The 16,237-nt window shown below is 45.5% G+C and overlaps 1 protein-coding gene across 7 annotated transcripts in view; it reads left to right on the plus strand.

Moving 5' to 3' along the window:
• Nucleotides 1–16,237, plus strand: part of taok3a (TAO kinase 3a) — a 59,075-nt gene that overhangs the window by 20,267 nt on the left and 22,571 nt on the right. For 5 of the 7 annotated variants that reach the window (XM_062542493.1, XM_062542499.1, XM_062542495.1 and 2 more), the window contains exons 3-10: nt 1,239–1,330; nt 10,313–10,523; nt 12,997–13,068; nt 13,372–13,473; nt 13,784–13,829; nt 14,492–14,588; nt 15,207–15,320; nt 15,950–16,041. In XM_062542493.1, coding sequence (XP_062398477.1) covers nt 10,392–10,523; nt 12,997–13,068; nt 13,372–13,473; nt 13,784–13,829; nt 14,492–14,588; nt 15,207–15,320; nt 15,950–16,041 — 655 coding nt within the window. In that variant the 5' untranslated portion in view covers nt 1,239–1,330; nt 10,313–10,391. The remainder of the gene's footprint in view (nt 1–1,238; nt 1,331–10,312; nt 10,524–12,996; nt 13,069–13,371; nt 13,474–13,783; nt 13,830–14,491; nt 14,589–15,206; nt 15,321–15,949; nt 16,042–16,237) is intronic. The other 2 variants (XM_062542497.1, XM_062542498.1) reach the window with 1 other exon arrangement.

A 16,237-nucleotide genomic window follows, 5' to 3' on the forward strand; every position in this document is an offset into this window, starting at 1 on the left:
AAGAGACCTTAACTTTTGTCAACGAGGCGTCTTGATGAGTCATGAATCATTCAGCAAACACTCTGGCCCGCCTGAGCACAATGCCTCCCGAGCGCTCCACGCTGCTGCCTACCTCCAAATCATCGTCATCATCATCCTCCTCCTCCTCCTCCTCTCCTCTTCCTCTTCCTCTTCGTCTCCCAGTCCTGCGTTGCGATGGAGGACTCAGGAAAAAGTGATCTGGAGATGTACTCAGAATGAGGAGAGAGGAGGACGCACAGATTGTTCAGGGGCGGGGGGAGAGGAGGCAGGCCGGTGGGGGCGAGCCTTGGCGAGGAGAATAACATGACATCTTGCCCTGAATAATTGATCGCGTAGCTTGTCGACGTGCACGTGACTACGTGAGTTACTGAGTTAGAGTGTGTGTGTGACTGAGGGCGGGAGGGAGGGAGAGAGAGAGGGAGAGAGAGAGAGAGAAAGTGTGTGTACACATTGTTAAGTGTTCTATTCTAGTACAAGGCTTCATATCTTGGCTTCTGCTGTGGCCTGCTATTGCCATTAACACACATGTAAAAGAGGGAAACCACAATACTTAGGCTCCGACTGTACAGCAATTGCGGCACTTGGTGCCGCGTTAAGGCCTGTCCGCAAGGCCGACGGAAGCTGTAATGACGACTGTAAATAATCGCAGTGTAATATATCGCTCTAGCTCGGCACATCACACAATGACATGTAGAACGGCATCACTGGCAGACTGTTTGGCCATCACTTTCAAATTTTTTTTAATCGATAGAAACATTGACAGCTAATCAGAATCCATCGAAGAGTAGGAAGCATCACGTTTGTAAGCATGAAGAATAATCATTTTTCAATGGGGCTTTCCTTATCGTGTGGGCCAGTGCGTGGGTGCACTGGTTACTGTTCGTTATCCTGCCAGTTATCAGTGGCCGTGTTGATGCTCATATATTTGATGCTCGTTACAGTGCTCGTCTCTGCTGTCATCGTTGGCTGTGTCGGCGGCGCTCAGAGCTGATGTGGCAGCGAGTGACCTTCCTTCAGGTGCATCAGCGATTTCAGCTGTGGCTGTGTGGCTCACAGGCAGATTTTAGGACACAGGGATCCATCATGAACTCATGTGTGAATGTGTGTTTCCTGTTGACTGTGAATCCCCTAAAGTGACGTTTCTCTCTCTCTTTCCCCTCTTTTCTCTTCTCTCTCTCTCTCTCTCTCTCTCTCTCTCTCTCTCTCTCTCTTTGCAGGCTTTTTCAGCATCTCCTCCAGACATGACGTTCAACACTGGGCTGTAGAGACACAAGCTTGACCTGAAGAGCAACGTTACTTCTTTTTAAAGGTGTGTGTGACTGTGTGTGTGCCTTTTTTTGTGTGTACGCGTGCGTTTGTTTTTGTGTGAGTATGTCTAAGCATGTGTGTGTGACTGATGTGACTGTGAGCGAGAGAGAGAGAGATGTTACACTGTATGTGTTGGTAGAGACTGTGTGTGTGTGTATTTTAAAAGAGTCACTTCTGCGATGGCCTGGCTTGCATGCATACTGAGCTCCAATGCTGTGGAAAATGGGTCCGTTGCCTCATAAGGCTGCTCTAAATATGAGCTGTTGTCTCATGAAGCAGTCATTTGGAATCACAGAGAGAGCGAGAGATGAGGGCAGAGAGAGAGAGATAGAGAGATAGAGAGAGAGTGTGAGAGAGATGGAGAGAGTGAGACGGAGAGAGAGGCCAGCTTTTTCTTGCCATGGCTTGCTCTAGTTTTGAGTGTAACGCCATGAGCAATGTTGGCTGCTGAGTCACACCAAGCAAGACAGCCGTTGAAGCAAAGCACTCTGGGATATGACAAGGGGAGGGTGCAGCCCCCCCCCCTTTTTTTTTCTGAGGTGCTGTAACATTTTTATTTCTGGCTTCTCCACACTCTGCCCCCTTCCATTGCCTTCATCAGTGGCATCATACTCCTTTTTTCACTTCAGTTACATTTTTTGATAAACCATTTTTCCATTTTTATTAATTTGTTGGTCTAATGTAAATTGTAGTATAATATGATGTGGATAATCTAATTGGTCCATTTGCCAATTGATATGCATCTTTTAGAATTTAGTATTTGCATGTGATGTAAATGACCTCGATTCCATATATGCATACGTGATCTTGTGATCCTCAGAGTGGCGAGTTGTGAACCTATCCACAACCTCCCCACACTCACATACTCATATACACACACACACACACACACACACACACACACACAGACACACACTCACACCCACCACCCCCTCTCTCCTCCTCGCTGCCGGCCATCACCTTTGATTAGCGCGGATCTGTGTAAAGTGCTGTGATATCTTTGACAATGGAATGGCCCTGGCCCTCTGAATCAAAAGCTGTTAGTTCCCACCCCTCCCCCTCCACCCACAACTGCAGCATCACCGGAGCTTGCTTGGGGTGAATGAAATATTAATCTGTGGTTGGTGTGCGGCGCACGTCAGCGTCTGATCACCCAAGCCCCCACTCACTCCCCCCACCCCACCCCCCGTCTCTGAGCACTTCTTGTTCTCAGCCTGCTCTGATGTCATGTCTAAATGTTGATATCCAGCAAGAATTTACACATTTGTCTGTACATCTTGTTGCAGATATGCATCTCTATTGTACACCCCACCCACCCTCTCTCCCCTCCCCCCCTTCTCTCCCCTCTCCCCCTCTTTCACTCACTCACTCTCTCTCTCTCTCTCTCTCTCTCTCTCTCTCTCTCTCACACTCTCTCTCTCTCTCTCTCTCTCTCTCTCTCTCCCCATCTCTCCCCATCTCTCCCCATCGTTCGTTCTAATCCTCTAAAGCACTGGGCTCCTCCTCGTTTCCCTCCACTAGTAAAGGAGTTCAAATACAGTGTGCTTCATGGGAACATTCTGCTATGCTGTCTCTCTCTTCTGTCCTGAGTGTGTGTGTGTGTGTGTGTCCTCCTATCAAGAGAGTGTTGCTTGATTATGTGTATGTGTGCACGTTGCGTGTTGAGTCTTCTGACTGTGTGTGAGTGAGTGTGTGTGGTGGTTGTGTGTGTGTGTGTGTGTGTGTGTGCTTGTACTAGAGAACGTGCTCTCTGGCCACACAACCCCATACATTATGTACCAGCCTGATGGGCAATGCTATACACCCACACCCCACACACTCACAGGAGAGCTAGCCATGCACACATAGAGGCCTGCACACACACACACCCCACAGAAACACACACACACACACACACATACACACCGCGGGGGAGGGGGGGGGGGTGTAAGGAATGGGGTGGGACTGATCACTCTAATGAGCATACATACGCACACACACACACATACACACACACACCTCCCCCAGACCAGCCCAGCCCAGCCTACCCCTCTACTAATCTGACTAAGCCGCTTCCTTCCTTTAGCATTCTGAATGAGCACATTGCAAGCTACAGTAGATATACTGCTAGTTCACCTCTAATGTTGATGCAGCGTGCAGCAGGTGTGTAGTGGGGGCGGTGGGCAGGGGTGGGGGGTACAGGATAAGGTTTGTGGTGCAGGGGAAGTGATGATAGGGGGGTGGGGGGTGGGGGGGCAAGTGAGAGTAGTAGTGTTGGCAATTGTGACAGGAAAGAAGAGTAGAGCATAGGGTGGTGTTATGAAGATGAAGATATGAGTGTTGAGAGGGGAGGGCTGTGGTTGTAAAGGGTGAAAGGAGATAAAGACCGGGGGGGGAAAGGGGGTAGGAAGAGAGGGTGCAGGGGCAGGTTGTTAGAAAGAGACGGTTGACAGGGTGGGGGGTAGTTTTGAGGCAGGGGGCAGGTGGGGGGTAGAAGCATGGGTTTTGGGGATGGATTGGGATAGAAAAGAGGCTTTTGGGGGAGCAGAGGGCACAGCCACGTGGCTATGATGAGCTGTTACAACCTGTTGTTGGAGCGTTGCATCATTCACTACTCTGAGTGGGGAGAGGAGGAAGACAGGGAGAAGAGGAGGAGGAGAAAAGAGAGATTGAAGGGAAGTAAACGGACGGAGATGTAGCAAGTGAGAGGGAGAGAGAAGTGTGTGTGTGTGTGTGTGCGCGTGCATGTGTGTGCGTGCGTGTGTGCGCGTGCGTGTGTGGGTGAGATGAGGAGTCCCCTGAGTGATCATGTGACTTATTCATTCGCTCCATTTTTAACATCAACCTTCTTCATCTTCTCTGCAGCTCTCTTTCTCCTTCCTTTCATCTTTCTCTCTTTCTTTCTATCGCTCTCACATTCCCACACACACACACACACACACACACACATCCTACAGACACACACACACGCACACACCCCACAGACACAGACACACACACACACAAATGCACACGCACGCACACAGACATGTTTTGCCATTGTCTCTGTTCATTATTTCAGACCTGAAAGTGATTCTTGAACTACTCCATCTCCTCTCCCCCTCCTCCTCCTATAGTAGTACGATTTGTAAAGCCCCCAGTTGGCTGTTCCACCGTCTCAGACCGTTTTTTTTTTCATTCTACCTCTCTATTTCTTTCCCTCTATCTAATGTTTTCTCTGTCTCGACCCCCCCTCTCTCTTTCTTTCCCTCTATCTGTCTGAACCCCCCCCTCTCTTTCTTTCTCTCTCTCTCTCTCTTTATCCCTCCCTCTTTCTCACCTTCTCTCTCTCATTCTCCCTCTCCCTCTCTCTCTCTCTCTCTCTCTCTCTCTCTCTCTCTCTCATTCTCCCTCTCTCATTCGTCTTTTTTGTTTGGCGTCTGGAATTGCAGGCATCTCCAGCTTGAGTGCAGGGGCTTACGTCAGGCTTGATTTGAAGCTTGAGCACAAGGCCGCGGCTCAACCGGAGAACAGACTAAGATGATGCAATGTGGAGACACGCACACTGGAGACACACTTCATCCACACACACACACACACACACACACACACACACACACACAAACAGACAAACAGTGTCTGGCTGATTTTGGCTCAGGTCTTGCCCTTCTCTGGCTGTAGATCAGGGTAGGGTGTCTGTCTATTGACATGGCTGTTTTTAGGGCCAATATGATGCTGAATGTCTGCAACAAAACGACAACAATAACTGATATCTCAAGATTATATTTCAGTGTTTTTAACATAGATTGGTATGAAAAGACATTCAGTCTGACAACTTACTTCATTTCAAACCCTCTTTACTGAAGCCACGTTACGCCAAATGTACTGTCCGTCCCCACTATGAAAGTTCAATGAAAAGCAAAAAGACCAAATTCATTCTTTCTTTTCCCAGTTGTTGGCGCTGCTCCAGTGAATCTGGGCCAGGTCCGTTTTGCAGTCAGCTGCCACTGGAGTGAGCCAAAGCCCCCCCACCCCCAGACATCCACACACACACACACACACACACACACACACACAGCTCACACACACAGCCCGCACACACACACACACGCACACAGCAGGGGGGTAAACATGGATGCTGCTGCATCTGTTTCACCACTCAGATACTTTGTGGCCCTGAATAGATAGACAGACAGACAGACAGACAAATAGACACGCAGACAGAGGAACGTGAATCCCACTGTGCACTATCAACAGCAGAGTGTCACTACATAATGGAAAACCATAAACACAAATAATTTGTGTGTATGTGTGTGTGTGTAGGTGGGGGTATCACAAAGAAAGCACACACACAAAAGTGCGCGCGCACATACACACACACACACACACACACACACACACACACACACACACACACACACACAGAGTAGGGATTGTGTTGTATTGTATTTTGCCTCCGGAATTGTACAATGGCTCAAAACAGTGATGCAGTTATTGGATACATTTATCTTCCTTTATGATGGCAATAACGCATTTTAACGTGTGTGGTGTTTTTAACTGTGGGCCAGGTTCATTTCAACGTGTGTTGTGGTGTTAACTGTGGGCCAGGTTCAATTTAACGTGTGTGTTCGTATTCGGATCTGGTGAAGAAGTCCAGCATACCAATGACATCCGGTGATTGCTGGGGCAGGGGTCTATCATTTGCATTCTGTGATAACCCCACCACGACTGGAGCTGGTGACAGGACGTAGATTTGTATTCCTGGTCGCGTGCCCCGTTTTTAATTGGGGTTAAAATAGGTGTGGGCCGTACCAGAGACATAACACAGATACACACACACTTACTTAACTATGGTGCCTTTGTTCTTAAGAAGATCAATGTTGGGTAGGCTTGGTCTCAGATCCGTGTACTTTGAACATCCAGTCTATTCCCTGTTGTTTGACCATACGTAACATCCCCATGTGTCTGAGGACCAAATTTACCTATGGGTACACATAGTCAGCTAAACCTTAACCCTTATTGTCCCTTGTTGTGCCATTGACTTGGTTCATGCACCTGTTTGTTCACCTTTGGGTGTGGTGGCCATTAAACAAAGCATTGATTCTCAGTCTCAACATACACATAGTTTCTTTTTACCATGATGGTGTGAAAAATCAACCCCTTTCAGCCATAATGGTATGAGTGTTGAGGCCCTCAGTTAATTCCCAGACTGGGATACTACAGTCATTTGGAATGAGTGGAATTTCAAAAGAGGGGGTTGGGGGGGTGTGGGTGTGAGGAGGGGGGGTAATTGATTTTCAATGTTTACTATGTAATTAAGTTGTCATGGTTCTGTGCATGTGCGTTTGTATGCGTGCATGTTCACGTGTGACAGTGTGTGTGTGTGTTGTGTGTCCTGGCTTGCATGTGTGTGAGTGTTGGTGTTGTGCGTGTGTGTATGTATGTGTATGCGTGCTTGCTTGCGTGTGTATCTATGAGGTCATACTATGTGCATGTGTGGTGTGCTGTTGTTCACGGCACCTTCAGTGGTGTGCAAGTGGCCTCACGGTCATGTTAAGTGGGTCCTGTGTCTCTCACAGGCAAATGAAACACCTTTGTTCTCTCCAGCCTCGAAATGAAAGACTCAATTATGAATGTTTTGTACAGTACATGGATGATGTGTGAATGGGTTTTATGTAGTTATTTGTGTGGTGAGATGCCTAGAGTCTTTCTGGCCTATATGCAAAAAAAGAGCAACATTTGGAAAGTTTGTGTCAGATCAGTACATTTAAAAAGTGGAAATAGAAAGCGTTTCAAGATTTTCATTATCAGTGTCGAAGTAGTTAAGGTTAAGCATTATTTTTGTTTTTCTCTATAGTATAGTGAGAGGCTTGATTCCTACGATTACCATTGTTTAGCCACTGTGGGTTTGTTCTGATTGTTGTGGGTGTGATCGTGAGGGTACTCTGTCCTTGTTCCACTGTCCAACAGCCACACATGATCTTAACAACCTAGCCACCAGACATGCTGAACCTCCTAAACAAACCCGAAGCCGTGTTTCCTCTTTACACTTCGCACTTCTCCAATTTCCATATACTTAAATTTAAACATAGATGTTGTCAATGTAGAAAACACACACACACACACACACACACACTGTGGTTTCTGATATGAGAGTCACCCTTGAGAAAGAGAGGAGGTGAAAGGAAGAAGCCGAGTGACACGGAAGGGGGGGGGGGGGGGGGGCGTGGGAGGGGGGGGCTGGTTGTTGTTCGTCTCGCAGCGTTCTCACGTGCAACCAGCAGGCCTGACTCACACCTTCCTTCCATACCTACAGCTGATGACCCGACCGCCTCCCTCTCAACGCCACACCGCAGAGCAAGCGCGCGCACACACACACACACACACACACACACACACACACACACACATAGATAGATAGATCCAGTCACATAGTCAAGTAGAGAAAGGTGTACACACACACACACACACACACACACACATACACCCATACACATTCTCCACTGAACAAGCAGGCAAACAGCAGACTGCAGATGACTCTACTGTTATGTCTTGCCCACCCACAGCCATGTGCTCACACTAGCACTCCATCGCTCCAGCACCCTCTCAATCATTTTGATTACACTTACTCATTCACTCATCCATACATTCACTCATTCATCCATCAATTCATTCACACACTCACACAATGCCTCACTAATTTATGCTCTCAAGCACTTAAGTCAGTCATTCAGTCTGTCTGCTGGCCCTCAATCACTCTACATACTCACTTATTCATTTACTTACACACACCACAAACAAAACCTTTTACCGTAATTTCCCGACTATTAGCCACTCCTTATACATTGATTTTGCAAAATGTCTTCAGCTATGAGGTTAATACATGGGAGCAGTTAATATGACATTAATATGATTTTGTTTCTTTTAACTTGCATAAAATACTGTCCCCTGGCTTATACACAATGTGGCTAATACACAGGACATTGCTGTAAACAGGCTCACTCAGATATTCACCCACCACACATCATAGCACCATCAACGAGTAGAGACGCCTGGTCCAAGTCACGGGGCCAGCCGTTACTCATCCAGAAAGTGTGTAACAGCACGCGTCTGTCTCGACTGCAAATGGTCAACTGCTACATTGTGCGAAGGGCACAGATGGCAGCGCAAGAGCCTATGCAAGACCCCTGTCTCGTTCTCCAGCAATGGGCCACACTCTGCTTTTGAGATTTTTTTGAAGGGTGGCAATAAGGGTCTGTCAGAAACGGGGCTATGTTGAATAGCTAACAGCCAACATCATTGCTTTTCAAACGCAGCAACCAAGCGGCTGGCACTGACCACAGCCTGCTGCTAGCCATCTTGCTGAATTGTGACTCAATGGTATATGTGATGACGTGGCACTGTGACTAGCACTGTTATTCCAATCAAGCTAGACCATGATATTCTTGGATTCTGAAGATACATTTTTACTTTAGTGGATATAACAGGCAAACACGAGCAACACAGGCAGATGGAGCAAAGCTCAAGAGATTGGAAAATCCTGGTGGATGTTTTGAGGCAACTGCAAATTCCACGGTGTATTGCTGTGACTACTTTCAGACCAGACATGCTGCAATCTTTAGTGTTGGCACACTACTTTGTTGAGCTAACTATACCCTTTGAAGGTGCAATCGAGGAAGCCTTTGAAAGGAAGAAGTTAAAGTATGCAAAACTGGAAGCAGAAACAAGGGAACAAGGCTGGCAAGGACATACAGATGTGCTCATATGTTTATTAACCAATGCTAATGTTGACTAAAAAGAGGAATAATAATTTTTAAAAAATCTTCTTTTGGAAATTGATCTTAATGCCTTAATTAAAAAATGAGGAAAAATCCAATCTTTTTTTCAATCAATTTTCTTTGAATGAATAATGTATCGTAAATAAATTAACATTCTTCCTTGAAATGCAGGAGCATACATTTACAACCTCCTATGTTGAATTGCTATAGAGGCAGGCAGATTATTATTTTTGAAGGCCAGTTATTTCATGGATAACTGAAATAGAACACTGAAAAACTCCTCCATAGAACCGCATGGTGTTAGTTTGTAACACCAGTATGGCAGTTGTCTGTACTCATCCTGCCGTGGGCAGAAGTCGACATGTGAATACTGTACATTGTGCTAATCATTTGTTCCTGTTGGAGCGGTTTTCTGTTGGAGGTTCGTATTATGAAGTCTTGCGCACGTGCAGTTCTGCCCGAAATAGATGCCTGATAAGTGCCCAAAGTGCGTTGAACGCTCCGAAAAACGCTTTATTTATAGGCATTGTCTGTCGTAAATAAATAGCTTGATTTTTAAATACATTTAATTGAGCTGAAAATTGATTGAACTTTCAGACCTTGCAGTTTTATGCTGTGTCACTTACAGTCTTGTTGTCTTATCCTGGTTACAAAACCTCTGTTTGTGCAAGCACAACTGTACTACCATAATATGCCATTTGCCTAATATGTGCATGGTTTCCGAAGACACGTTAGAACAAATAAAAAGTACACAGAAAAATAAACATTTGCATGATTTCTTCAGAAGTCATAGGCCTAAATAATCTGTTAAGATTCCCTCACAACATGCTGTTCAATGTGATCTATGTGTAGGGTGTGACTATAAAGTGTAACCTACTGTCTGAAAGGAACAGACCCCAAATCAGAAATTTGATTTGTGTCCCACACCTTAGCTGAAACCTATTTATCTAGACTGCCAAGTAGAGTACTTTTTAAGAGTTGAAGATATTTATCCTGATGTACTTGTTCTCTGCCTTTGGAGGATGAATAGAGATTGCCCGACTGCAGCAAGCAGAGTCAAAGACCTACTGAACGTAGGAGAAAGTACTTACTGTTAAAGATCTAGCTTTAGCGAGGTGTGTGTGTGTGTTTGTATGTCTGTGTCTGTGTGATTGCATACCTTGTTATTTATGTAAAGCACTTTGAATAGACTCTGTCCTTGAGACTGTTCATATAAATTAACTTTGCCTCGTCTTTTCTTCTTCCAGCTTTAGGTATTGAATAAATGCCAGGCCTGTCAATGAAGGAGAAAAGCGAGTGGGTCCCAACGATTCCATCTTACCCATAATGCCATCGTCCACGCGAAAAGGAACAGTGAAGGATCCAGAGTTTGCCGATCTCTTCTTCAAAGAGGACCCCGAAGATGTATTCTGCGACCTCCACGAGATCGGCCATGGGAGTTTCGGGGCAGTCTACTTTGTGAGTTGTTTGTTTGTTTGTTTGTTTGTTTATTTGTTTGTTTTTTCCTCAGATTTTGTTTCTCCCCCCCAGCATCTACCAGTGCATCACATTATAGGGCAGCACTGGCCCTCCTCTTGCCTCAGTCTGCCCGGCTTTCCTCTGACCACAAGTTTAGATCCAAAATTGGCACAACTTGGCCCAATGAGAGTGAGCACAATTTGACCACCCAGAAGTGGGCAGACCTTGACCTTGCCCAATATGGGTCTAGTTTGATCCACCAGCAGTCCACAGCTTAACACGCCCACATGAGGTGCTATTTGACCTCCCTCCAGTGGATATATTTTCACCCAACATAATTTGGCATGCTTTGAATGATGGTACGGGAGGAGCCCTAACCGTATCTTAATTTATGTGTCTGTCTACTGGGTGAGAAAGCACCCAACCAACGGGCACCACAGACTAACCTACCTTACTGTGGACATGATTTAGGGGGTGTGTGGGGGTCCTGTGGTAGGGCCACTGCATAGGAAACGATGGCTCTGGGTTCGACACTTGAATGTTGTGTGTCCCTGTCTGTTTGGATAAAATAGTCTGCTAGATCCTACTCTCTTAACTCTGTTTTACAGTGCAACCTAGCCACTGGGGGCACAGTTTAACCAGCCTCTTGCTCTTTCTCACATCGGGTGACCTACATCATTCTGACACTGTTAAACCCACCTACTCTTAACCCTCACAGTTTTACATGGGGGTTTCTGCCCTGATCTCTGTGCATGTTCCCATGTGAAAGTTAAGAGGAACACAGCATAGCATCACATGGAACATGGTTTGCACCGCTCACGGTGGCTGCCGCTTTAACCAGCCTCCTCCTGACACAGATTGACCTACATCTCTCCGACACAGTATAAAGCACCTTCTCTTGACACCGTATGACCCAGTCTTAGCTGCCATATCTTGACCCACTTGACCTTGAGGTCCTGCCGACCTGTGCTTGAGCTAAGTGGACTCTGATTCCTGAGTCTGATTATAATTTTTTCTTTTTTTTTTTTCTTAATCTCAAGACTAATAATGCTCGGCCGTTTGGCTGATTCCAAATCTGCACTGAGGCCTGAATCCCTGGTGTTAAATCCCCCCCCTGGCCAGACCCCCTCCACCCCCCTTCACTCCACTCCACTCCACTCCCCATCCCTCCCTTTCCCTCCAGCCTCTCCAGATGCAAGGCTCTGGAAGAGAGAGAGTGTGTGGGGGGTGGGGGGTGGTTGAGGGCTGAATGGGGGGTGGGGAATAAATAAATAGATGTTCCTCTTAAGACAGCTGTTCTACTCTTAGTTGGGGGTTGGTTGGCAAGTGGGTGGGTGGGTGGGGGATGACTGGGCGGCTGTGGCTTGGCGGCGGCAGCATCAGCTTCAGTGACGGCGGAGGCAGTAGGCAGTAGGCAGTAGGCAGAGACAGCTGGCGGGTAGCGTGCCAGTCACCCTGCCTGGGATAGAGCAATATGAGCACAGCGGACCTCACCACACACCAGCATCTCTCTAACACACACACACAACTCTCTGACGCACACACACACACACACCTACACACACACACACACACACACACACCTACACAGACACAGACACAGACATACATGCATGCACGGACACACACACACACACACAGCTCAACATCTCTCTGACGCACGCACACACACACCTACACAGACACAGACATACATGCACACACACACACACTCACACACACACACACACCTACACACACACACACACACCTACACAGACACAGACACAGACATACATGCACGCACGGACACACACACACGCATGCACACACACACACAGACACAGACACGGCTTCACTGAACAGGGCGCCCTGAGCTCTGCAAGCATCCAGTATGTCCAGTGTCTCATGATGCACCACACACCCCCAGTTTAGAAAAGCTAGAAAAACACTGTGCATCTGACCTACGTCATGGCTAAGTGCTGGACACGGGTTAGACTGGGAGGATGTACTGTATGCTGCAGGGGTTTTGCTGCCAGTAATATCTACATTTTGACCATTCTAATGTCTACACTCTATCTTTTCTACTCTCAGAATTAGGCCAAAAATAAAAGCAAGAAAAAAAATTAGATCAGCAGCATGCCTGAAGCAGAAGTGTGCTTGTAAATCCATAGAGTGCACATGAATATTGGTAAATGCGGTCTTTTCATCATGCACAAAATGCTGTCGTTAGTCATTTTCAGCTTTTGACAGCAAAAAAATGCATACCTCACCTTGAAGGTCATGGCCTTTTTCCCTACAATGACGACAGAGAGCCTTCCACTTTTCCCTTCGAATCATGTGTAACCTCTTATTGTTAACATTATGAAGAGTATATTTGTGTGTATAAGTGTATCAGTAAATAGCCTGTAATTGTTTCCAAATGTGTTTGCTATAGGTTTTAAAGGTATATTTAATGTTAGTTTAATATATATTCCATGTTTTTCTCTGTCAGGCCCGGAACTCCTACACCAGTGAGGTGGTGGCCATTAAGAAGATGTCCTACAATGGCAAACAGACCACCGAGGTCAGTCTAAAGGGCCGTTGTATAGCACTCTATAAAGAGATCTTAATCTTCTATTAATTATTGTGAATGGTGCTGTAAGTGATCTGATAGTACTGTACGTCCGATGTTCTATTAATAGTGTTATGAATAAACACGGTTGGCATTCTGTCCACAATCACAAAGTCTGGTATTCATTAACCTAAAACCTTTTCCGGACAGGTGTTGTATGTGTTTAACAGTGTTGGACACGTCGGAGTCCATGACCTTTGAGCACTGGCCACTAATGGACCTGACCTTCCTCTCTCCCCCTTTTCCCTTATGTAGAAATGGCAGGACATCATCAAAGAGGTGAAGTTTCTGGAACAGCTGAGACACCCCAACACCATCGAGTACAAAGGCTGCTACTTAAAGGACAACACTGCCTGGGTCAGTCTCTGTTGAGCCCACTTTACATGTACATCTTGTTATACCATTAACCAGACGACACTTTAATGGGATTACCCATTAGTAGAGAAGCTGTCGCTGTCTGGGGCATCACAGTCTTTTCCCTCCTGGTTTGGTCTGGCTCTGTTTTCATACTGAAGTTGTTAAAAGGAACTAAATGAGTTTGAGATGTGGTTGTTGTTGTTTTAAATTGGATTTTGAATGGTTCACATGGGATTTTACAATGGTTGAAAACGTAAGTATTTGTTCTTTCATTTTCTCATTTTATCTTTTTACTGTTTTCCTGTTTTAGTTAGTAATGGAGTACTGTTTGGGCTCTGCTTCCGATCTACTAGAGGGTAAGTTGAGATAATCAAAACACAAATACCCGTGTCTATCATACATCCATCCGATCACACGATTGGTTAGAATATCAATAATTTTTTATGTTTTGTAAGTGTTACAGCCACTAAATCAGACCTAATTTAGTTAAATTAGACCTAACCTAGTTGAATCAATCTAATCTAATCTAACTGCAGATCCAGTATCAGAAATGAATAGAGTTGATTCAGTGTAAGAGAGACTGGAGGCCCATGGCCTCTGTTACTGCAAGTCTAGCCCACCACTTGAAGTATGTGAAGGTATGAGAGCACATCTTGAATCGTATGAAAGTCCCTTCTGCCTCAGGATGGTGCTTGTCATGTAACCTGCTGGCCTGGGGTTAGTCGAGTGTTCTGATCCAGTGTAGGCCTACAGGTTGACACCTGCTGCTTAGTAACAGGACATAACACGATCAATCCCACACGGCCTGTAAGGTAGAAGAAGAGCAGTGATCAGGAGGCTGTCTGATAAGTTTGTATAGATAAAGATCTTCTCTCTGCCCGAGGGGACATTGCAGAAAGCTAATTAAACAGGCTGCCACTAGACTGGCATATTTGTCTTTCTGTGTTGTGACGTGCATTGCTAGAATATGTTGTTCTTAACACAAAGTCGTCTTCTCTTCACCCTGTTACATAATCAGTTCACAAGAAACCACTCCAAGAGGTGGAAATCGCTGCCATAACCCATGGTGCCTTGCTGGGACTAGCTTATCTACATTCCCACAACATGATTCACAGGTGGGCCATCCCCCTACCCACCGTGTTGGGTGTTGAGTGGATTGACAAAACTTTTGTCTGTTTTTTTGTTTTATTTGTTTTTATTGTTTTTATTGCTTTTTTTATCTTGCTATTACACTGATGCATAGTAAAACAGTGAGAGAACAGCCTCTGAGTTTCCACATGGAGATGAGACCAATAACCGTATAATTTTATGACTGTCGGTAAAGTTGCTGTTTTCTTCCTCATACCAGAGCTGTGATTGACAGCTGAATGTTCCCATTATCATGGAAGGACAGTGGCAACAGCAGCCACATTGTTAATAATACAGATAAAGCTAGCAATCTGTGTGTATGTACCTATAGCTATACTGTATTTTAGCGTCAGTAGTGTGTACTATATATGTTTCTTTATATGACCTGTATACTACTTAATATATTGTAAATTGCTTGTTATTATGTTCTATCCGTATGCTGTGATATGTTTGTATATACTATATAATCGATCTGCATGTCTAGTTGGTGTTAGCCAGAATGACTCTAATAGCTGGAACCAAATTCCTTGTGCGTGTGAACATACTTGGTGAATTAAAATCCAATTCTGAGTCTAACTCTGTAAATGAATTCCTCTCGTTGTCAGGGATGTGAAGGCTGGAAACATCCTGCTGACTGAGCCAGGCCAAGTCAAGCTGGCCGACTTTGGCTCAGCGTCCATCTCCTCTCCGGCCAACTCCTTTGTGGGGACGCCGTACTGGTCAGTGTGCCCGCCTCTGTGCGCGCTTGTGTGTGTGTGTGCACTTGTGTGTGCGTGCTAACACCCCAGCCCGAGTGCTGTCAGCCAGTCTACTGAAATGCATCTGACACCACATGTTCGGAAAAACAAATAATTCCCTGACAAACAAATATGGGTATAAGTATCTGTCTACACACTTAGATACCGTCATGGTTCTTTGTGATTTCTACTGAAATTTGACAGCGACATCTTTTTTGACTGCAAATCATGCCTTCGAGAAGGAATGTGTCAAAAATGGTTTGGTCTAATTAGTTTCACACTCTTCACCTCACATTAGCATAGGCCCCTCAGTGGCATGCGTTGGGCTGTAAAGGCAAGTAATTTTTTTACTACCATTGTAATCTCCTGATAAGATAAGAGAGAGAAAAAAACGTGTTTATATGCAAGTCAGTGGACTGTGGTATTTGACACACATTGTTCGGTCATTCAGTTCAGAATGTTTTTACCCTTCTGACCTCTAAGAATTCTTTTGATTTATGGTGTGGTTCATGCATCAGTGTGCCTCATATATACGAATAAACCAATCATACATATTGATAGATATTTGCTTATGTGTTTATTTAATTGTTTGTTTGTTTGTTTGTTGACAGGATGGCCCCAGAGGTGATTTTGGCCATGGATGAGGGGCAATACGAAGGGAAGGTGGACATCTGGTCCCTGGGCATCACCTGTATAGAGCTGGGTGAGTACGTCTGCTGCTGGCCCCTGCGTCATTCCTACCTCACTGCTGGACTGCATGGAGCGTAACACACATTGGACGAGCCCCTTTATGATCTATATATGAACACTTTGACTTTGCACTCCATTCAGGTCAATGTTCTTCACATATCAGCATCATTAACCATCAACTCAAAGTTGTCTCAAAGTGCTTTACAGAG

Source organism: Sardina pilchardus, chromosome 8 (assembly GCF_963854185.1).
Source record: "Sardina pilchardus chromosome 8, fSarPil1.1, whole genome shotgun sequence".
Classification (NCBI taxonomy): Eukaryota; Metazoa; Chordata; class Actinopteri; order Clupeiformes; family Clupeidae; genus Sardina; species Sardina pilchardus.